Source organism: Orycteropus afer, unplaced genomic scaffold (genome assembly GCF_000298275.1).
Source record: "Orycteropus afer afer isolate SDZICR_OR568_19922 unplaced genomic scaffold, OryAfe1.0 scaffold00192, whole genome shotgun sequence".
Classification (NCBI taxonomy): Eukaryota; Metazoa; Chordata; class Mammalia; order Tubulidentata; family Orycteropodidae; genus Orycteropus; species Orycteropus afer.
Genome location: NW_006921779.1, coordinates 5,922,511 through 5,945,057, shown reverse-complemented (window position 1 = coordinate 5,945,057; position 22,547 = coordinate 5,922,511). Strand labels below are relative to the sequence as shown.

The following is a 22,547-nucleotide window of genomic DNA, read 5'->3' as shown; positions in this document are numbered from 1 at the left end:
GTGGATCTACCACTTGTTTATCAATTTGTTACACTGTGGTGGCTTAGGTGTTGCTGTGAGACTAGAGGCTATGCCACTAGTAATTCAAATACCAGCAGGGTCACCCATGGTGGACAGGTTTCAGTGGAGTTTCCAGACTAGGAAAGACTGAGAAGAAGGATGGGGCCATTCACTTCTGAAAAAATTCTCCAGTGAAAACCTTATAAGTACACCTAAAATATTGTCTGATACAGTGCCAGAAGATGAGCTGCTCAGGTTGGAAGGCACTTAAAGTAAGACTGGGGCAGAGCTGCCACCTCAAAGTAGAATCGACCTTAATGATTGGAGTAAAGCTTTTGAGACCTCCATTTGCTGATGGAACACAACTCAAAATGGGAAGAAACAGCTGCAAACATCCATTAATATCGGAACATGGAATGTATGAAATATTAACCTAGTAAAATTGGAAGTTGTCCAAATGAAATGGATAAAGATTGATATTCTAGATATTCCAGTTGGTGACCTGAAATGGACTGGTATTGGCCAGAAAAACTATATGGCCTGTGTTTCAGATATCTAGTGCCGCTCTGACAAGGCTATACCACAAATGGGATGCTTGAACAAACAGGAGTTAATTCTCTTACAATGTGGAGGCTTTAAGTTGGAGTTCAAAGTGCTAGGCTCTAAGGGCTCCGTCAAGGTTCCTCAACCTTAGGCTTCAGTTCTGCCTCCTGCTCCCGGCCCACTGAAGCTAGAGGCTTTTCTTCACTCAGACAGCTGCTAGCTGCTAAGACTGACGAGCCCAAGGTAGACAAATAAAAAGGTACAGTTCAGCTGTTACCAAACCACATGGCAGACTGTTAGTTCAAGTCCATTGAAAGTCTCAACGTCAGCAGAGTATGGCAGGCTGCTAAACAACAACACAGCTACATGAAGAGTTCAAGTGTGCCTGAGCTAGAGACCATTCCCAAAGCTGCTGCTTATATATGGGAAGCAGACCACATACCCAAAGCAGCCACTCAGCTGCTCCAGTGGATTCCACCATGGAGTTACTTACTAACTTCATCATGGAGAATAACTACATTCAGGTGCCCAGCTACTCAACTGGGCAGCTGTACAAATCTCCTTCACTGGATGACTCCAGTCCCCTAGTTCCTGAATGCTGACCTTACCCCCTTGGCCTGGCAGGCCCCATTCCTCTCCCTCTTGGGCATGGCAGCCCTGCCCCCTCACTCTGGGCAGCAGCTATGGCTCCATCCCACTGGCTCACATGAACAAGCAGCTCCACACTCCAGAACCAAGTTGGTGAAGGTCTGGCTCTTTGAAACCTAGGGTGTTGTGGTGGTTCCACCCCCAAAGACCATGATCCTATCCTTTGAGACTGAGGCAGCTCTGCTTCCTGTTTCCTTGGTCTCTCCGCTTTTGCCAGTTAATGCCCGAGGACATCCCACTCTGCTGGAAATCTTCCTGTCCAAAGGAGGCTTAGCTTTCTTGCTCCATGGGCTGGCCAACCTGCTGCTCCATCTCATGCCAGTCTCTTCTACCAATTAATGCCCGAAGGCCAACCACTCCGCCAGGAACTGCCTACTCAATGGCACTTGGCTTTCTCCTCTGGGGGCTGGTAAGCCAACTGTTTAATGCCCGTCTCTGGGCTCTGCTACTGCCGCCTCTCATGCTGGTCTCTCATGCTGTGGTCTCTCTTCCGGTATCTCTCTGCCAGTCTCTCGGCTCTGTTGCTGCTGTCTCTCATGCCACACCCTGGGGTCTCTCTACTGGTGTCTCAGGTCAAGGACACACTCCACTCCTGTTTCCACATTTTAGGTATCTATCAGAGTAGCACCCAACTCTTGGTACCATATTCTGTTTTGGTTACCTAGTGCTACTCTGACAACAAAATACCACAGATGAGAAGGCTTTAACATGCAGGAGTTTATTTTCTTACAGTTTGGAGGCTTTAAGTCTGAGTTCAAAGTGCCAGGCTCTAGGGCCTGGGTGAAGGCCCCTCAACCTTGGGCATCAGCTCTGCCTCTTACTCTTGGCCCACTAAAGCTAGAGGCATTTCTTCACTCAGGCAGCTGCTGGCTGCTGAAGCTGACAAGCCCAAGGTTGACAAGTAAAAAGGCACAGTTCAGATGTCACCAAACCACATGGCAGGCCATTAATTCAAGCCCATTGAAAGTCCCAAGGTCAGCAGAGCATGGCAGGCTGCTGAACAATGAGATGGCTATGTGCAGAGTTCAAGTGTGCCTAAGCTGGAGATGATTCCCAAAGCTGTTTCTTATATATGGGAAGCAGACCACATACCCAAAGCAGCTACTCAGCTGCTCCAATAGATTCCAGCATGGAGTAAATTACCAGTCTCACCATGGGGAATAGCTACATTCAGCTGACCAACCACTCAAGTAAGCCCAGCCAAGTTGACACACAAACTTAACCACCACAGCCTACTACACTGGTAATGACAAATTGAAAAGGAATGGCATTGCAGTCATTGTCAAAAAGAACATTTCAAGATATGTCCTTAAGTATAATGCTGTTAGTGATAGGATAATATCTATACACTTATAGAATAATACTCATACGCTTACAAGGAAGACCATTTAATCTATACAGTAATTCAAATTTATGCACCAACCACTAAAGCCAGAAATGAAGAACTTAAGGGTTTTACCTACTTCTGAACTTTGAAATTGACCAAACATACAATCAAGATGTATTGATTATTGGGGGTGATCGGAATGCAAAAGTTGGAAATGAAGAATCATTGGTAATTGGAAAATATGGCTTTGATCATAGAAATGATGCCACAGATCACTTGATACCAATGAATTTTTCAAGACCAATGAATTATTCATTGCAAATAACTTTTTTCAACAAGAAGAGCAGCTTTATATGTGGACCTTGCCAGATGGAATATGCAGGAATCATATCAACTACATCTGTGGAAAGAGGTGATGGAGAAGGTCAATATCTTCTTTCAAAACAAAGCCAGGAGCTGACTGTGAAACAGACCATTAGTTGCTGTTATGCAAGTTCACGTTGAAAGTGAAGAAAATCAACAAGTCCATGAGAGCCAATATATGACCTTGATTGTATCCCACCTGAATTTAGAGACCATTTGAAACACAGATCTGGTGCATTGAACACAAGTAGCCAAAAACTAGATGAGTTGTGGGATTACAAGAACAGCATACATGAAGATTGCAAGAGGTCATTAAGGAGATAGGAGAGGAAGAAAAGACCAAAATGGATGTTAGAAAAGAACTGTGTGTTTCTTTGACAAGCACACCCTGGGAAATCATGATGGAGAGAGCTAAGCTTTAGCCCATCTTTCCCCACTGCCCCTGGGGTAAGTTCCCTGCTCACCAAGATAGCGTGTGCATGTTGGGTTTATCTTACCTTTTCTGTCATTTGTATCAAAACATCCATCTAAGTTCTTTCATTTGTACCATTCCTTCGGGTGCAATTTGGTATCCAGCTGTTGTCTTGGATATCTTGAGGGGTGGGCCAGAAGTCCATAGAGGTCAACTTGGTCAAATCTTTTACGCGCCACAGTTTTAGTTTCAAGCACACTTAATAAAATGACACCTTTAAGAGGAAAAGAAAAAGAACTCTGAAACGTACTCTTGAACAGAGAGTAAGTAGCTAAAGCAAATGTAAGAAATGTTGAAATAAAATTATTGAACAGAAGATTTCAAAGGGCAGCTTGAGAAGATAAAGACCTGGAGTTAGAAAACCAAAAGGGATGAGATGAACATGCTTGGCATTCCTCAAGCTGAAAAGAACTGAAGAAAAAAACTAAATCCTCAAGTTGCACTATTGAAGGATTTTATGGACACGTTATTGAACGATGTAGAAGGCATCAAAAGAAGATGGAAAGAATACACAAGAGTCACTGTACCAAAAAGAAGTGGTCTGCCTTCAGCCATTTCAGTAGGTAGCATATGATCAAGTACCAGTGGTATTGAAGGAAGAAGTTGAAGCTGCACTGGGAACTGGCAAAAAACAAGCCTCCAGGAATTGATAGAATACCCATTAAGATGTTTCAGTAAACGGATGCAGCCCTGGATGTGCTTACTCGTTTATGCCAAGAAATTTGGAAGACAGCTACCTGGCCTACTGACTGGAAGAAATCAGTATTTGTCCCCATTCCAAAGAAAGGTGATCGAGCAGAATATAGGAATTACTACTAATATCACAGGCAAGTAAAACTTGGCTGAAGATAATTAAAAAATGGTTGCAGCAGATATTGACAGGGAACTTCCACAAATTCAAGCTGGATTCAGAAGAAGACATGGAATGAGGGGTACCATTGCTGATGGCAAATGATCTTGGCTGAAAGAAAGAATACCAGAAAGATGTTTACCTGTGTTTTATTGACTGCAAAGGCATTTGAGTGTATGAATTATAACAAACTGTGGATAACATTGCGAAGAATGGGAATTCCAGAACGTTTACTTGTCCTCATGAGGAACCTGTACATAGACCAGGCGACTGTCAGAACAAGGAGATATTTTATGTTTTAAAATCAGAGTTGTGTCCTTTCACTGTACTTACTCAATCTGTGTGCTAAACAAATAATCCGAGAAGAAGAACATGGTATCAGGATTGGAGAAAGACTCATTAACACCTGCAGTATGCAGATGACACAACCTTGCTTGGTGAAAGTGAAGATGACTTAAAGTACTTGCTGGTAAGAGATCAAAGAATACAGTCTTCAGTATGGATTACACCTTAACATAAAGTAAACAAAATTCTTCACAACTGGACCAGTAGGCAACATCTTGATAAATGGAGAAAAGTTTGAAGTTGTGAGGGAATTCACTTTACCTGGATCCACAATCTGCACCCATGGAAGCAGTAGTCAGTAAATCGGACATTGTATTGAAGTGGGAAAATCTGCTGCAAAAGACCTCTTTAAAGTGTTAAGAAGCAAAGATGTCATTTCGATGTGTAAGGTGCACCTGACTCAAGCCATAGTATATCTGTTGCTTCATATGCATGTAAAAATTGGACAGTGAATAAGGAAGATGGAGGAAGAGTTGATGCCTTTGAATTACAGTGTTGGTAAAGAATACGGAAAATACCTCGGACTATCAGAAGGAATGTATCTGGCCTGGAAGAAGTACAACCAGAATCCTCCTTGGAAGTGAGAATGTCCAGACTTCGTCTCACCTACTTTGGGCATGTTGTCAGAAGGGGCCATTCTCTGGAGAAAGAATATCACCCTTGGTAAAGTAGAGGATCAGAAAAAAAGGGTAAGACCCCCAATGAGACGGACTGTCAATGAGATGGATTGACACGGTGGCTGCAATGATGGACTCAAGCATAGCAAGAATTGTGAGGATGGCTCGGGACCAGGCAGTGTTTCATTCAGTTGTACATAGGGTCACTATAAAACAGCCTACTCGATGGTGCCTAACAACAACTGAGTGGACTTAAACCACCAAGCTTTTGGTTAGCAGCCAAGAGTTTCAGCCATTTGTACTACCTGAGGACTCCTGTCTGATTATTTGAACAACTGAATTGGATTATACCTTAAGTATAAGGATAAAAGAATTTTAAAGATTTACTCAGTGTCACAAAGCTAGTTAATTTTGGTACATGCATTGCCCCACCCCCAAAATAAACTTTCATAGACGTTTGATTTGCATGTCAGCCTGTATAAGAAGGATTCCAATATAATTTGAGTCGGTGATGTAGAAAAGATTTTCTTCCTGTTAGCTACTGCCATTCTTAGGACCTGTGGAAATACAGTGGCAGCACTTAAGTCAAAAGAAATCCATAAGCTGTTCAGAGTAACAATTTTATTTTTCTTAAGCATTAGGTAGTCATATTTCTTAGCATCTCAAATTTAAACTCTGTACATATTTTGTCTAATCATCATTTAGGAGCTCTGGTGGCATAGTGTCTGAAGCATTTGACTGCTAACCAGGAGGCTGGTGGTTCAAACCCACCAGCCACTCCTTGGAAGGAAGGTTGGGCAATCTACTTCTGTAGTGATACCGCCTCAGAAACCCAAGGAGGGTTTGCTATGAGTCAGATCCGACTCGATAGCAGTGAGTTTTTTTTTTTTTGTTTTGTTTTGTTTTGTTTTTTGTTTAAATCGTCATTTAATATTTAGATTTCCTTAATAAGGGCCCAACACTCAATTTTCAAAATCTATTTCTAAATCCTACTTAAAAGATGTAATTTGGAAGTAATTTTGTTAATATGACTAGAAAGTTTCATGGTACTCAAAGAAGTAACTGTTCCATGATTATCAGTGCCATTTCTGAATTTTGTTTATCTGCAATGAGATTGTTCCTTCTCATTCTGATCTAAGATGTAATGTAATTGAACTCTAAACATGCTGAGACCTTGGAGAAGTACGTACTTTTCTGTCTCCATTGCCTACATTCATGCTATTAAAGCCCTTTAACTCCTTAAACTTCCAGACAACTTTCAGGTCACATATGGATCTGAAATAATGTTTCCTTACTCATTTTTCAATAACACATTATATTGTACTACATAACTGTTTCAAAATTATTTACTGTATTTTATATTTATGAATGCTTCTGTTATAGTAAGTATTTTATATACATATTATTTGTTTGCTTCAATGAACTGAGTTCCTATGGCCCTTAGCTGCCCTTCAGGTCTGGAATTGAACCCATACCTGTGGTTTCCAGCCAAACAAAGTACAGGCATGTGAGTTAAACATTTACCCAAGTAGACACACACCCTGGAGAGAACAATCATGGGAGAAGTAAGGGCTGCTTATGCACAGGGAGACAGCTCAGGGGACAGGAGAGTATGGAGGGATGGACACTGGGAAGAGGTAACTATGGGGAGGAAGTGGGAGGGGAGCTATTGCATTGTGGTAAATTTTGGTCAATGACATGAGACAAAGTATATGTGAACTGCTGTATGAAAAGTGAATTTACTCTGTAAATCTTCACCCAAATCAAAATAAAATTAAAAAAAATAAATTAAAAATAAATAAATAAACCGAGTTCCTTGAGAGCATGCAGGGACCATGTACCTTAACTCTGGACTTAGCCATTACATGGCTCAGTGTTACTCCTCAATAAATACCCCCTGTAAAGGAAAAATATGGTAAAGCTTAATGGGGGGGGAAAATGTACAGACAAAAATAAATGCAGAAAGCAGATCAGTCTATAGCTACTTAGCATAGGAGAGGATGAGATGTGGAAGAATGTAGTACAGCATAGTATTATATCACGTATGTCTCTTGATAATTTACATGATATTAACTGTCATACATTTATTAAAGTCAAGATATTTATGATCTTTTCTGAAAAGTATTGGTGTTAATCTGTTTAAGCAGAAATGAACATAATAGTTTTTTATTATTTGGGTGTTTGTGCATGGGAGAGACACTTTAGAAAAGTTCATCAAGGAATTTTTTTTCTTATGTGGTTTTTAAAATTGTTTACATTTAATGTATTTGGAAACTACAGTATGTAGAAAGACTTCTTTGGGGCTGAAATTTAGGAGCAAAGTGATAGAAAACCTTAATCATTAAGGTTTTGGTTTTCATTGCCTTTGTTCTAATGCCGGCAAAATGAAAAATATTTACATGTAGAGGGTTTTTTTGTTTTATGTAACTATGGTAGAATTTACACTTGTCTGGTTTAAAATGTATTTTTATTTTTAAGAGATAGTTTTATTTTTAAAATTTCAAATGTAATAATACTTTTAAAGAATATTTTGAGAATATAAAGAGCTTAAAGAAGAAAATTAAATCTTTAAGCTCACCTACCAAATACAATGAATACTAACCATTTGGTGTATATTTTTTTTAATCTTTGAAACATAATATACTAATTCTCACAACAGTTCAATAATGTAAGTAGTATTAGTTCCATTTTGCAAAAAGAACTTAAGGATCAAAGCATACCAGTTTATCCTAGATCAAATTGCTGGTAAGTTTCAAAGCAGGACATCAAACCTAGATTTTTTTTTAACTTCAATTCCAAAGCTTGTTTCACTGTACTATAATTGCCAATGTTTTATTTTATTATTTGAACTCACAAAAAGAAAAAAGAAAGTTCTGTGGTTTATCTTATCTTTGTTATCATTTTTAGAGACATTTTAAATCCAAAGGATGTGATCAATGCCCAGTTTGAAAATGCCACTACCAGTAAAGTATTTTGCAGTCGGTCATGTTTGTCAACGTATGAACTGAAAAGAAAACCCGTTGTTTCTATAAATACAAATAGCATTTCAACCAAATGCAGCATGTGTCAGAAAAATGCTGTTGTAAGTTACCTTTGTACTTTATTGGGGGGAGGAGTCTAATTTTGCTTAAAGAACAGTTTTTGATGGTCTCTGCTTGTTGTTTGTACCTTGCTGTTTTTTAATTCCTAGATTCGACATGAAGTTAATTACCAGAATGTGGTACATAAACTTTGCAGTGATGCTTGTTTCTCTAAGTTTCGCTCAGCTAACAACCTCACCATGAACTGTTGTGAGAACTGTGGGGGTTACTGTTACAGTGGCTCTGGTCAGTGCCACGTGCTTCAGATAGAGGGGCAGTCTAAGAAGTTTTGTAGTTCAACATGCGTCACAGCATACAAGCAGGTACATGAACATATTTAACCCTGATGTCTGTGTTCATTTTAGGGTGGATCTAAATTTTTGTGGTAGAAATTATTTATGAAAATAGGGTTTGTTACTTGCATAACTGATATTTTTGCATATAAATAGTATTTGTCGAATGAGTATGTGTTAAATACTCTGTTGTAGAATAATAGTTTTGTTCATCTATTTGAAGTACAGATCTTTATGATATTTTTTATTTTTAATGTGATTCATATTTTTTAAAAAATATTTTGGAGATGCAGAAAATCATAAAGATGAAAGCCATTTCCCCAGAGATAACCAGTCCTGTCTTTTTGGTATGTAGGTTCTGATCTTTAAACTAAATTTTCATTTGCATCTAAACTTTTTCACTTGGTGTAGGGTAAGGCCCAAGTTGAATACCTATTCTTGAAATCATATATTTTTGTTAAAGTCAGAACCTTATGGTTGAAATTGTAAATCAGAAAATAAACATCTTAGAGTAGAGAGTTGCTGTAGTCAAAGCTTTTTTTTTTTCCTTTTTTTCAGGAAAAAGTTAAAAAACAGATTTGGGTCATATATTGTGAATTGATGAGTTTGTAGAAGACTCTAATAAATTTTTAATTGAGCCTAACCCCATTAAAGTTCTCATGTATTAAAATGAGCTATTCTAGAGAAAAGTTGTGTTTACAAGTACAGCAGACTAGTTTTGATTCCCTGACTTCCCATTCAAATACAGTTTTACCTTGGGGAAACAGGTAAACTCTCTCAGTCCCGTTTTTCTTGTCTGTAAATTAATATTATACTAACTATGTTACAGGTATGCTTTTGGTATTATATGAAGTAAGAATGAGAAAGCCCGTAGTATAGAAGGTGGCAGATTGTGTGCTGAAAGTCATTTCTTTTACTTTCCTATCTTCTTGATAATTAATTCAGCAAACATTAGATGTAATTCCTTTATAAGGGACTACATGTCTAATTGGGAGCTCTGGTAGCATAGTGCCTAAGGCACTTAACTGTTAACCAGAAGGCTGGTGGTTCAAACCCACCAGCCACTCCTTGGAAGGAAGGTTGGGCAATCTGCTTACGTAGTGATACCGCCTAGGAAACCTAAGAACGGGTCGCTATGAGTCTGGTCTGACTCGACAGCACATAACAACAACATATGTCTAACTGGGGAGATTTACATATAAATAAGAACTAGAGATACTATAGTGAAAGGCTGTTACGGGGTATAGTGCGACACAGAGGGGAAGCATCTTCTACTTGCTAAGCCAAGGTGGGACTATCAGCAAAATGTTCACAGAGATGACTCTTGACCTATCTTAAAAATTAAGTGGGTGTTTGCAGTCTGTATGGGGAAAAATAGGAAATGGAACAGGAAATATAGTAGATATTCCTGAATGCAGGAATACGCTCACTTTAACATGTATCTTTTAATAGCAAGTCTCACAAGCTTATCCTTGAAGAGGAAACAGACATCCTAAAATCTCCTAATGGGTGCTGGGTGTACTGTATAAGTTATTGTGAATGTTTGACATGTTAATAGTATTAAACATTATTTGCTGCTGCATCCTTGAGTAGAGGGTTAAGATAACAGACTTACTTTTTTTGGACACTTGTAATATACAAGGTTTGCCACCACTTTATTGCTTACAGTGTACTTTGTTAGTAGTAGTAGTAGAATATTTGACAGTGACTTCTCATAAGTTTAGGTATTCATCTCCTTTAATTCACATTTTTTGTTTTGCTATCTGTAGCACCTTTTTTTGTTGTCCTCCCAATTTTTAGGATAGTCTAAAAGTGTGAATTTCCTGTTGTGTTATTATTTAACATAATGTTTTTTAAACTATGATCACAATCAATTAGAAGACCCTGAAATTAATTACTAGATTGTGACCTGCATTATTTATTTATTTATTTTATTTTTATTGTGATTTAGGTGGAAGTTTGCAGAGCGTTTTTATTCTCCATACAGCAGTTCATACACATCTTGTCTCACAACATTGACTGCAATTTCCCACAGCATTAACAACTCTCTTCCCACTTCCTCCCCATAGTTACCTCTTCCCTGTGTCTTTCCTTCCCATGCACTCCTGCCTGCTAAGAGGTCTCCCTGTGCATACACTGTCCTTCTTTTCTACCATGTTTGATCTCTCCAAGAAGTGTATCTACCTGATGTAAATGTTCAGACCATATGCTGATTTTTTTTTTTTGGAAGCCACAGGAGTGAGTTCATCTCCAGACCTGAAGGGCAAATAGGGGCCATAGTCTCAGAGGTTTCACCAGACTCTATCAGACCAGCAAGATTGATCTTTTCTTTTTTTCCTGTAATTTTGAGTTTTGTTCCACAATGTTCTCCCTCTCTATCCAGGATCTCCTACATGAATCCCCCCCTGAGTGGCCGACAGTGGTAGCTGGGCATCATCTAGTTCTTCTGGTCTCATGGTCACATATAGGCTGAGGATTGTATGGTCTACCAGTCCCTTGGACTAATTGTTTCCATACCTGCTTTATTTTTTAATGAACTAGTATAGAATGGAAGATAATAGAGTGCTTCACATGTTATCATGATAGGTATTGGTTTATAAAAGTTTTGTCACTCGTATAATACAAAATCGCAACACGTCAGATTATGTATGTATTGGGTTACTTTGCAAAGCTTATTTCTTACTGAGGATTGTAATCATAAAAGTTTGAAAGCCACTGATTAAAAATACATCAAAACAAGTTGATATAAACATTTCAGAGTTATGTTTTTACTCAGAATTTGGTATAAATGAATGTTGTTTTATTCTCTTAATAGAAATCAGCCAAAATTACTCCATGTGCACTTTGCAAATCCTTGAGATCCTCAGCAGAAATGATTGAAAATACCAGTAGCTTGGGGAAGACAGAGCTTTTCTGTTCTGTTAATTGTTTATCTGCTTACAGAGTTAAAATTGTTACTTCCACAGGTAATATTGGTTTCATCAACTATGTAAATATAATAGTTGAAAAAAATATGGTTATTGCTTTATTTTTATAGTACAGATTTTTATACAAATTTAGTTGATTTTTAAGGAAAATTGAAAGTATTTCAAATCTTTGTTGTAAACTATCACCTATTAACCCTGATTGCTTATTTCGTTTATTTATTTGCTTGCTTATTTGTGCATTCCTCACTTAACAAAGGAATTTCATATGGCTTCTTTAGTGTATTTTCTTTATCTATATTTGATTTATTTCAAGATTCATTTATTTGTAGTTTCAGGGTAGACTGACAACTTTAAATTTAAAAAAGAAAAAAGATTTCTTAATGTTCTTAGTTTTTACTCTATATGTAACATATGCTTTAGTTTCAGTTCCTGCAACTTAACAGGGCCTTGAATTTTTGTATATTATATATTATTATTCTGATACATTGTTGTACATCTGTATATATTACTCATTAGTCTTTATTTTGATTTGCTAAGGTGTGCAAGTTCAGTGTAACAGTTGTAAAACCTCAGCTGTTCCTCAATATCACCTAGCAATGTCAGATGGAAGTATACGAAACTTCTGCAGCTACAGTTGTGTGGTAGCTTTCCAGGTATGGTTTCAGGAATCTTCCTTTTCTCTGGTCAATGACTTGCCAGCTATAGTAATATAAACATAATGTTTGCCAATGCCTGAATTGTCTAAATTTCTGTCTCAGTCCTATTATTAAATTTGGATTCTGTGGCTCATCCTGTACTTGGAGGCGTGTTATTTAACTGCTTTCTATAAAATTAAATGGTACTGTTAATACCCAAAGGAGCCCTGATGACCCAGTGGTTAGGCTCTCAGCTGCTAACCAAACAGTTGCTGGTTTAATTCTACCGGCCACTCTTCGGAGAAAGGTGTGATGGTCTGCTTCCATAAAGACTGCAGCTTAGGAAACTCTGAGGCAATTCTACTCTGTCCTAGATTGCTATGAGTCAGAACTGACTCAGCAGCACACACAGTACTATTACCCAGATTATCTATTAGGAATGTATTGTTTGTGAAGGAGATTATTTGTTGAATTCGATTATATTTTTTTACCTAAATGAAGTCCCCCCACCCATTCTATTGTAATCTGCTCAAAAGAAGGGATCATGACTGTTCACAGTCATATCTTAATTGCCTAGAGAGGTGTGCTTGGCATTTGTAGGCATTCAGTACTTATTTGTTTGAAAAATAATTGATCTGTTAAAATTTTGTCTATGTTTTCAGAACTTGTTCAACAAACCAACAGGAATGAATTCTTCAGTAGTGCCGTTATCTCAGGGCCAAGTGATTGTTAGCATCCCCACAGGCTCAACAGTGTCAGCAGGAGGAAGTACCACCTCTGCTGTTTCTCCCACCTCTATCAGTAGCTCTGCTGCAGCCGGTCTCCAGCGTCTTGCTGCTCAATCCCAGCATGTTGGGTTTGCACGAAGTGTAGTGAAACTCAAATGTCAGCACTGTAACCGTCTTTTTGCTACAAAACCCGAACTTCTTGACTATAAGGTAAAGTGCAGGGTCATAATAAGGATTTGAGAATAAACCACTCCATTCATGAAATTATTTTTAGTTTTTCATCTCTGAACATTTCACTGTTTGTTTTCAAAATAAGAGATATAAAGATTTCCATAAAGCAAAGCAAATGTTTAATTAGTACTTAATGATTATTTCTTTGCAGGGTAAAATGTTTCAGTTCTGTGGCAAGAATTGTTCTGATGAATATAAGAAAATAAATAATGTAATGGCTATGTGTGAATATTGTAAAACTGAGAAAATTTTAAAGGAGACTGTGCGATTCTCAGGTGCTGACAAGTCATTCTGTAGTGAAGGTAAAGACAGGAGATTATCTTACCTACTGAGCATGTTGCTGGTTAAAAAAATTGTTGATGATTTAAGCTTTTACTCTATAAGTTTATCTGTTTTTTCCTTTCTGTATAATGCCAAAAAACTTTTTTGTTTCATACTTATACTTAGTTTACTCTTTTCTATTCTAATTTTTCATATTATAGAGAGAAGTTAAAATAAAATAAAAGATCCTCACAGTATAATGCAGAAGGTGGTAGTGATGTAAAAAAATATTTAATGTTATTCGGTTGTGATAGAGACTTCAGGGATCTTTTAGCTATTGAACTTATTCCGAAAAGGAATTCCTTAAATTATGGTAGCATCCTATGATTCTACTTTTATTATTTTAAACAGCCATTCATTTCCTGAATATTAATGGTCTCAGTATGCAAATCAATATGAGATAAATTGCTTCCTTTATTTAGATCACCATTTTATTTTTTGAGTGGTGTTTTATTTAAAACTATACAAGATCAATCTTCTGGACACTGGCTTTCAAACCTTTGGCTACAACACAGAAGAAATACATTTTACATTGTGATCCAGTATATAATTATCATATTCAAAAATTTTGTGCAACAAAACTTACCCTCAATTTCTGTGATGCACTGTAATATTTTGTGTCCTGCACTATCCTGTCTTACTGTTTCATATTTAAAAGTGCGAGTACTCTAAATTGGTATCTTCATTTAGTTGGGCAGGTCTCAAATGTGAGAACTTTGTCCTAGGGCATTTACATTGAAAGATATAGATGTTTCTCACTTACATTCATCTTATCCTTCTTGATTTTTAGGTTGCAAATTGCTCTATAAACATGACTTGGGAAAACGTTGGGGAAATCACTGTAAAATGTGCAGTTATTGTTTACAGACATCTCCCAAGTTGGTGCAGAATAATTTAGGGGGAAAAGTAGAAGAGTTCTGTTGTGAAGAATGCATGTCCAAATACACAGTTTTGTTCTATCAGGTAAAAATTATTCATATTTCTGGGTTTTGCAAGTTAAGGCATGAATTATTCCCTTTTTAAAACTCTTTCATGGCTATTAAAGTCAATTCAGTGATTTAAAACTCTTAAGTTATAAATGTGTTATATATTCTCCTCTATTCATATAATTTAAGAAGACTTTAATGTTTTTGAAGTTTCACTCGTTTTGTTTTTCTTTTCATTATAGAATATATATCAATGTTACTTAAGAACTAAAGTATTTAAAATTGAAATTTTATTCATTTATTGTTTAACTAAATTTAATTTGTCTTTTAATATCTTTCAAATGGAGAGGTCTTATTTTTACAATACTTTATTTTTTTTAATTATTATTTATGTGGTCTCTGAACATTTTTTTAAAAAATTAGAAATGAAATCATTGAGAGACAGATACATAAATATTTAACATTGTAGGCCTTCCTTTTTTAATACAAATATTCATTTCTTCACTTATTACATGTGTCCTGTTTCTGTTCTGTCAAACCACAGGTAATTTGATTCTCACTCCTTTACTGTTTCTCTTTCTTTCCCAGATGGCCAAGTGTGATGGTTGTAAGCGACAGGGTAAACTTAGTGAGTCCCTGAAGTGGAGAGGAGAAATGAAACATTTTTGTAATCTGCTTTGTATCTTGATGTTCTGTAATCAGCAGAGTGTGTGTGACCCACCTTCACAAAATAATGCAGGTAAAACTAAACTTAAATAATGAATAGATCTTTGATAAATGCAGGGAATTAACTACTATTTTTCTACAGATTAGGAACTATCAGCAGTGCTGAGTTATTTCATGAAACGTGTATTTCATTGTGTTTGAATGGCATTAAATTTTGGACACCTCCCCTCCATCTTTAATGCTTTAGTTTAAAGATGAATAGAAATGAGTTCTTTTACCTTTCTTTGAGCATATTGAATCAAGTGAACTCTGGAAATACTTTATAGGTAGCATTTAATATTTTGTAATAACGAAGGACATAAAGTATAAATCACATGGCCTTTCAAATATACTATATATGTATTGTTGTTGTTAAGTGCTGTGGAGTCAGCTCCAATACATAGTGATCCTGCATACAACAGAGTGAAACACTGCCTGATCCTGTACCATCCCAACAGTCCTTGCTGTGCTTGCACCCATTGTTGCAGCCACTGTGTCAGTCCTTCTCTTTGAGGATCTTCCCCTTTGTTGCTGATCCTCCACTTTACCAAGCGTTGAGATAACTCGTCTCTAGCAACTGACTGGTCTGTTCTGACAACATGATCAAAGTAGACGAGACGAAGTCTGGCCATTCTCACTTCTAAGGAGCATTCTGGCTGCACATCTTCTAAGACACATTTGTTTATTTTTCTGGCAGTCTATGGTATTTTCAATTTTTTTAACAACACCAGAATTCAAAGGCTTCAGTTCTTCTTTGGTCTACCTTATTCATTGTCCAGCTTTCACATGCAAATCAGACTATTGAAAATCCCATCGTTTGGGTTAGGCACACCTTAGTCTTCAAAGTGACATCTTTGTTTAACACTTCAGAGAAGTATTTTGCAACCGATTTGCCCAGTGCATTACAGTGTCTGATTTCTTGACCGCTACTTCCATGGGTGTTGATTCTGGATCCAAGTAAAGTGAAATCCTTGGCAACTTGAAATTTTTGTCCATTTATCAAAATGTTGCTTATTGGTCCAGTTTTGAGGATTTTTGTTTTCTTTATGTTCAAGTGTAATCCACACTGAAGGATGTAGTCTTTGATCTCCATCAGTAAGTGCTTCAAGTCATGTTCACTTTCAGCAAGCAAGGTTATATCATCTGCATATCGCAGGTTGTTAAAGGGTCTTCCTCCCATCCTGATACTGTGTTCTTCCTCTGTAGTCCAGCTTCTTGGATTATTTGCTCAGCAAATAGATTGACTAAGTATGGTGAAAGGATGCAACTCTTATTTTAAACTATGTATTATCCTCTTCTGTTCAAACAACAACCTCTTCATCTGTGGAGAAGTTCCTAATGAGCACAACTAAGTGTTCTGGAATTCTCCCTCTTTGCAGTGTTACTTATAGTGTGTTATGATCCACACAGTAAAATGCCTTTGCGTAAAGTTTTAATCTTTACGATCTTTATGATCTTGTATAGTTTTAAATAAAACACCAGTAAAACACAGGTAAACATCTTTCTGGTACTCTTTATTTTTAGCCAAGACCCATCTGATAGCAGCAAAGATAACTCTCATTCCATATCCTCTTCTGAATCCATCTTGAACTTCTGGCAGTTTCCTGTCAATATACTGCTGCAACTATTTTGAATTATCTTCAGCAAAATCTTACTTGATTGGAATATTAATGATATTGTTTGATAATTTCCACATTCTATTTGATTACTTTTCCTTAGAATGAGTACAAATATGGATCTCTTCCAGCTGGTTGGCCAGGTAGTTGTATTGCAAATTTCTTTGCACAAATGATTAAGTGCCTCTAGCACTGCATCTGTTTGTTGAAACATTTCAGTGGGTATTCTGTCAGTTCCTGGAGCCTTGTTTTTTACAAATTCCATCAGTGTAGCTTGGACTTCTTCCTTCAATACTGTTGGTTCTTAATCATATGTATACTACCTCCTGGAATAGTTGAACATGGACCACTTCTCTTTTTACTACTGTGCATTCCTTTCATGTTCTTTTGATGCTTTCTGGATCATTCAATATTTTGCCCATAGAATCCTTCAGTACTGCAATTTGAGGCTTGAATTTTTTTCTTCAGTTCTTTCAGCTTGAGAAATGCTGAATGTGTTCTTCCCTTTTGGCTTTCTAATTTTAGTTCTTCCGACATTTTATCATAATATTTTGTCTTCTCAAGCTGCCCTTTGAAATCTTCTGATCAGCTCTTTTATTTCATCACTTCTTCCATTCACTTTAGCTACTCTCCATTCAAGAATAAGTCTCAGAGTCTCTTCTGACATCCATTTTGGTCTTTTCTTTGCTATCTTTTTAGTAACCTTTTACTTTATTCACGTACTTTTTGTCATCCTACAACTCATTTGGTCTTCAGTCATTGTTGTTCAGTATGTCAAATATGTTCTTGATTTGGTTTCTAAATTCAAGTTGGAAATAACCAACGTTGGATTTTGGCTCTCATGGACTTGTTTTAATTTTCTTCTGCTTCAAATTGATCTTGCATATTAGCAATTGATGGTCTGTTCCATAGTCAGCTACTGTCCTTATTTTGACTATTGATATTGCCCTTCTCCATCACCTCTTTCCACACATATAGTTGATTTGATTCCTGTGTATTCCTTCTGGTGAGGTCCCCAGATATAATCACCATTTATGTTTTTGAAAAAACATAGTTGCAATGAATAAATCATTGATCTTTCAAAATTCTATCATGCGATCTCTAGGGTTAGTTGTCTCACTAAGATCGTATTATCCAACCACCAGTGCTGCTGCTTTGTTTCGAACTTTTACATTCTGTTCACTGGTAATTATCATTTCATCTTGATTGCATGTTTGGTTAATATCAGGCTACAAAGTTGGTAAAAATCTTCAATTTCTTCATCTTTGGCTTTAGTGCTTGGTGCATAAATTTCAATTATAGTATAGTATTAACTGGTCTTCCCTTGTAAGCATATGAATATTATCCTATCACTGATAGCATTGTACTTCAAGATAGATCTTGTAATGTTCTTGTTGATGATGGATGTGACACCATTCCTCTTTAATTTGTCATTTCCAGCATAATAGACCATATAAATTGTTTGATTAAAAATGGCCAATACCAGTCCATTGCAGCTCACTAATGCCTAAGATACTGATATTTATGTATTCCATTTCAACTTTGACAACTTCCAGTTTTCCTAGATTCATACTTAATACATTCCATGTTCCAATTATTAATGAATGTTTACAGCTGTTTCTTCCCATTTTTTTCTTTTTTAATTGTGATTTGGGTGAAGATTTACAGAGCAAATTCACTTTCTATACAGCAGTTCACATATACTTTGTCTTATGTCATTGACCACAGTTTACCTCAATGCAACAGCCCTCCCACTTCCTCCCCATAGTTACCTCTTCCCAGTGTCCATCCCTCCATACACTCCTGCGCCCTGAGCTGTCTCCCTGTGTATAAGCAGCCCTTTTTTCTCCCATGATTGTTCTCTCCAAGGAGTGTATCTACTTGAGGTAAATGTTTAACTCATATGCCTGTATTTTGTTTGGCTGAAAACCACAGGTGTGGGTTCAATTCCAGACCTAAAGGGCAGCTGGGGGCCATAGTCTCAGTGGTTCCCCCAGGCTCTATTGGACAAGCAAACCTGGTCCCCACCTTTTTTTTTTTTTTTTCTCTCCAAATGATTTTGAGTTTTGTTCCACATTGTTCTTCCTCTCTATCAAGGATCTCCTACATAGATCCCCTTCCAAGTGGACGAATGGTAGCCGGGCACCATCTAGTTCTTCTGGTCTCACAGTCGTGTAGGCTACAGTTCGGATGGTGTATCAGTCGCTAGGACTAATTGTTTCCATGAATTTTGGTTTTCTTCATTCTTCTTTGCTCTGGACGAGGAGAGACCCATCGTTGCATCTAGATGGCAGCTTGCTAGCTTTTAAGATCCCAGTCGCTATTCGCCAAAGTAGGAGGTGGAACAATGTTTTGTATAGTATGTTATGCCAATTGAGCTTGATGTCCCCTGTGACTATGTCCCAAGCCTGCAGGTTCAACTACTCGGTCCCTCTGGGCAGCTGGCTTCTTCCCATTTTAAATCATGCCCCATGAGCAAATAAAGGTTCCAGAAGCTTTACTTCATCCACATCATTAAGGTTGACTTTACTTTGAAGAGACAGCTCTTCCCCAGTCATATTTTGAGTGCCTTCCAACCTTAGGGGCTCATATTCCAGTACTATATCAGTCAGTGTTTCACTGTTATTCATAAGGTTATTAGTGGCCAGTTTTTTCAGAATTGGATGGCTCTGTCCTTCTTCCCAGTCTGCATCATGTGGACACTTTGCTGAAACCTGTCCTCCATGGAAGATCCTTCTGTTGCTTGAAATACTGGGGGTATAGTTTACAGCCTCATAGCAATACACAGGCCACCACAATATGACAAACTAACAGACACTTGGTGGACTATATACATAGTTAGGACAGTTAATCTCAAAAACTTCATGGTTAAATAAAATTTATACTAATTTATGGTACCATTCTAAAAGTTAGAATGATTTAAATATTGTTGACAAATGTTTAAATACTGTTGACAAATAAAAGCAAGAACTATATCCTACTCTTAGCAAGGTTTAAGAGACACATTAAGTTTAAATGTTCATTAAATCTACTCTGGGATCTTCATTAGTATTGTTCTTTTAGATTTTTGTTTTTGTTGTATTTTAATTAAGAACACTTACTGATTTTTTTTTTTTTACAAAGACAAAATACATGAAGAATTAAGTTTCACTAATTTAAAAATAAAACATATATATAAATCTAGTTAATCCTAAGTGACTGTTTGCTTCAATAGAAATTAACCTGAAAGCATTGTTCAAGCTGTTTGAAATGTTGTTCTTAAAGCATAGTAGGTGTTTACGAATTACATGAGATTTTCTCATTTTTGTTTATTTTAATCAGCAAGTATTTCCATGGTGCAAGCTGCTTCTGCAGGGCCCCCATCTCTGAGAAAAGAATCAACTCCAGTTATAGCTAATGTGGTATCATTGGCAAGTGCTCCTGCTGCCCAGCCCACAGTGAATTCTAATAGCGTCTTACAAGGTATAGCTGGGTTTAAAACCTTTTTCTAGCCTTTTTGAGGGGAATACAATTCTGTGTTTCTTTTTCATCAGTCATCATTTCATATGTGTGATACATTTCTATTAGGAGTGATGGCTCCCTATGGGCTTCTAGGACCTAAAGCAGTGTTCTGTGAGTTCTAGATCTCTTTTTTTTCCAATAATATTTTATAGCTGCTAGTCTCTTCCACTGAGTTAAATCAGGATATCACATATTCCTCTGTGTTTATTGATCAAAAACCAGCTTTTAATGCTAATATTTAATAATTATATAATATCCTAAATCTATGTTTCAATTTATATCAGGTGCAGTTCCGACAGTAACAGCAAAAATCATTGGGGATGTAAGTTTTATTATTTTTACTGATATTGCCACTGTATCTATTTTAAACTTTTATGTAATATGAATGTTTGGGTTAATTTTCCCCTCTGTTCTTTACTGGCACAGTGGTTAAAACACTCAGCTGCTAACTGATAGGTCAGCAGTTTGAAACCATCAACCACACTGTGGGAAAAGATGTGGCAATCTGCTTCCTTAAAGATTTATAGCCTTGGAAACTCTTTTGGACAGTTTTACTCTGTCCCCTGAGTTTCCTGTAAGTCGGAATCTACTCAACAGTAGTGGGATATTGTTTTTTAATCCTTTACTGAAAGTGCCTGAGTGGCACAAATGGTTTACACTCCACTACTGACCTAATAGTTAGTGGTTTAGGCACCCATCAGGACTGTGGAAGAAAGGCTTGGCTGTCTGCTTCCATAAAGCTTAAAGCCAAGAAAACCCTGTCGAACAGTTCTACTCTGTAATATGTGGGGTTGTTGTGAGTCAGAATTGAATTAATTGCAATGGGTTTATTCTTTATCTGGATTCTTTGAGTGGCACAAATAGTAGATAAACAATGGATTGTTAACTGAAAGGTTGGTGGTTCAAACCCACCCAGAGGTGCCTCGGAAGAAAGACCCGGCAGTCTGTTTCCAAAGTTCACAGCCTTGAAAATCTTACAAAGTGCAGTTCTACTCTGCAGACATGGGAGTTGCCATGAATTGGAATTATCTCAATGGCAGTTGCTTTGGATTTTTTTTTTTTTTAATTTAGTACATGAAATAAATATCATTAGCTTTTATCTTTGTTTAGGAATAGTCTTTTCTGGCTATTTAATTATGTGTTTTTGTATTAATTTCTTTGAATGCTTGTTATCTTTATGTAGTTACTGAATGTCTTTAAGTTTTTTTGTTATACAGAGTTAAAGTAAATTATACATATTTCAGGCATAAAGTATCTTTCATAGGTTTTGTATTGTAGTCAGATTGTAAATAAAATATTAAATGTAGCGTATTTTCACCTATTGAAGATTAGCTTGTAAATAAATTATCATTCCTTTTTTACTTATTAATATTTTCTGTTTTATCTCTTAAAAGAAGAAAATAAATAATGAGAAAAACTTGTGACTGGAACAGTGGCATTTCTAAAAGTGTTTCCTGGTCTCTGAGATAGCTTTCATACCATCTTTACTCAAGTTATTTAAATGGTCCTAAGTGATTTTAAGTTATTCTTAGTTATCTTGAAACTAAGTCCTCTCAGATTTAACTGAATCAAGATTTAACAATTCTTATTTTAAACTCCACCAACATTTTATTAATCAATAATGTCTGATAATAGACCTTGTATGTTTCTTTGTAGACAGAGCTGATAATTAGGTACATTTGGAGTCAATATATAGTTATCAAAATACTCTTATTATTTCAAGAATAGTATGTTTCTCAGAAATTTAATTGACTGTCTACCTGCTATGTCTTCTTTGTAATTATAATATGGTATTTCTTTTAAAATTGTATTTCTTCTGATTAATGATAAGATTTTGAAAACCTCTTTCATTTCTGATTTTTTTTTTTTTTACTAGGCAAGTACACAAACAGATACCCTGAAACTACCACCATCCCAACCTCCAAGGCTTTTGAAGAACAAAGCTTTATTGTGTAAACCAATTACACAGACTAAAGCCACCTCTTGCAAGCCACATACTCAAAACAAAGAATGCCAGACAGGTATGTTTCTTGGGCTTTCCTTATTTTACCTAGTTTATGGAAAAAGAATGTGGCATTTGCTTATATTAATTGAGCATGTATTGTTCTAGGTGATGTGTTTGGTTGCTTAGATATATTACCCATTTAGTTCTCACAGCATCCCTGTGAGTTAAGTGTTTTGCCCATCTATGGCTTAACAAGTTAATGTCAAAAAAAGGTACTTACGTGATAATGCCATATAAATAGACTACCAAGCATAATTCAAAATGCACGAACAGCAGAAGAGAAACCAGATGATTGGGACCTTCTAAAAATTAAATTCTTATGTGCTTCCAAAGACTTCTCCAAAAGAGTCAAAAGAGAACCTACAGATTGGGAAAAAATATTTGGTAATAACATATCTGACAAGGGACTTATCT

General features: G+C 36.6%; 1 protein-coding gene across 1 annotated transcript in view; it reads left to right on the top strand.

Moving 5' to 3' along the window:
* Positions 1–22,547, top strand: part of ZMYM4 (zinc finger MYM-type containing 4) — a 79,549-nt gene that overhangs the window by 12,714 nt on the left and 44,288 nt on the right. Inside the window, exons 6-16 of the mRNA XM_007947662.2 lie at positions 8,073–8,247; positions 8,356–8,568; positions 11,354–11,504; positions 12,003–12,118; positions 12,763–13,038; positions 13,211–13,361; positions 14,171–14,343; positions 14,895–15,045; positions 19,949–20,089; positions 20,413–20,450; positions 22,005–22,149. Of these exons, the coding sequence (XP_007945853.2) occupies positions 8,073–8,247; positions 8,356–8,568; positions 11,354–11,504; positions 12,003–12,118; positions 12,763–13,038; positions 13,211–13,361; positions 14,171–14,343; positions 14,895–15,045; positions 19,949–20,089; positions 20,413–20,450; positions 22,005–22,149 (1,730 nt within the window). The remainder of the gene's footprint in view (positions 1–8,072; positions 8,248–8,355; positions 8,569–11,353; positions 11,505–12,002; positions 12,119–12,762; positions 13,039–13,210; positions 13,362–14,170; positions 14,344–14,894; positions 15,046–19,948; positions 20,090–20,412; positions 20,451–22,004; positions 22,150–22,547) is intronic.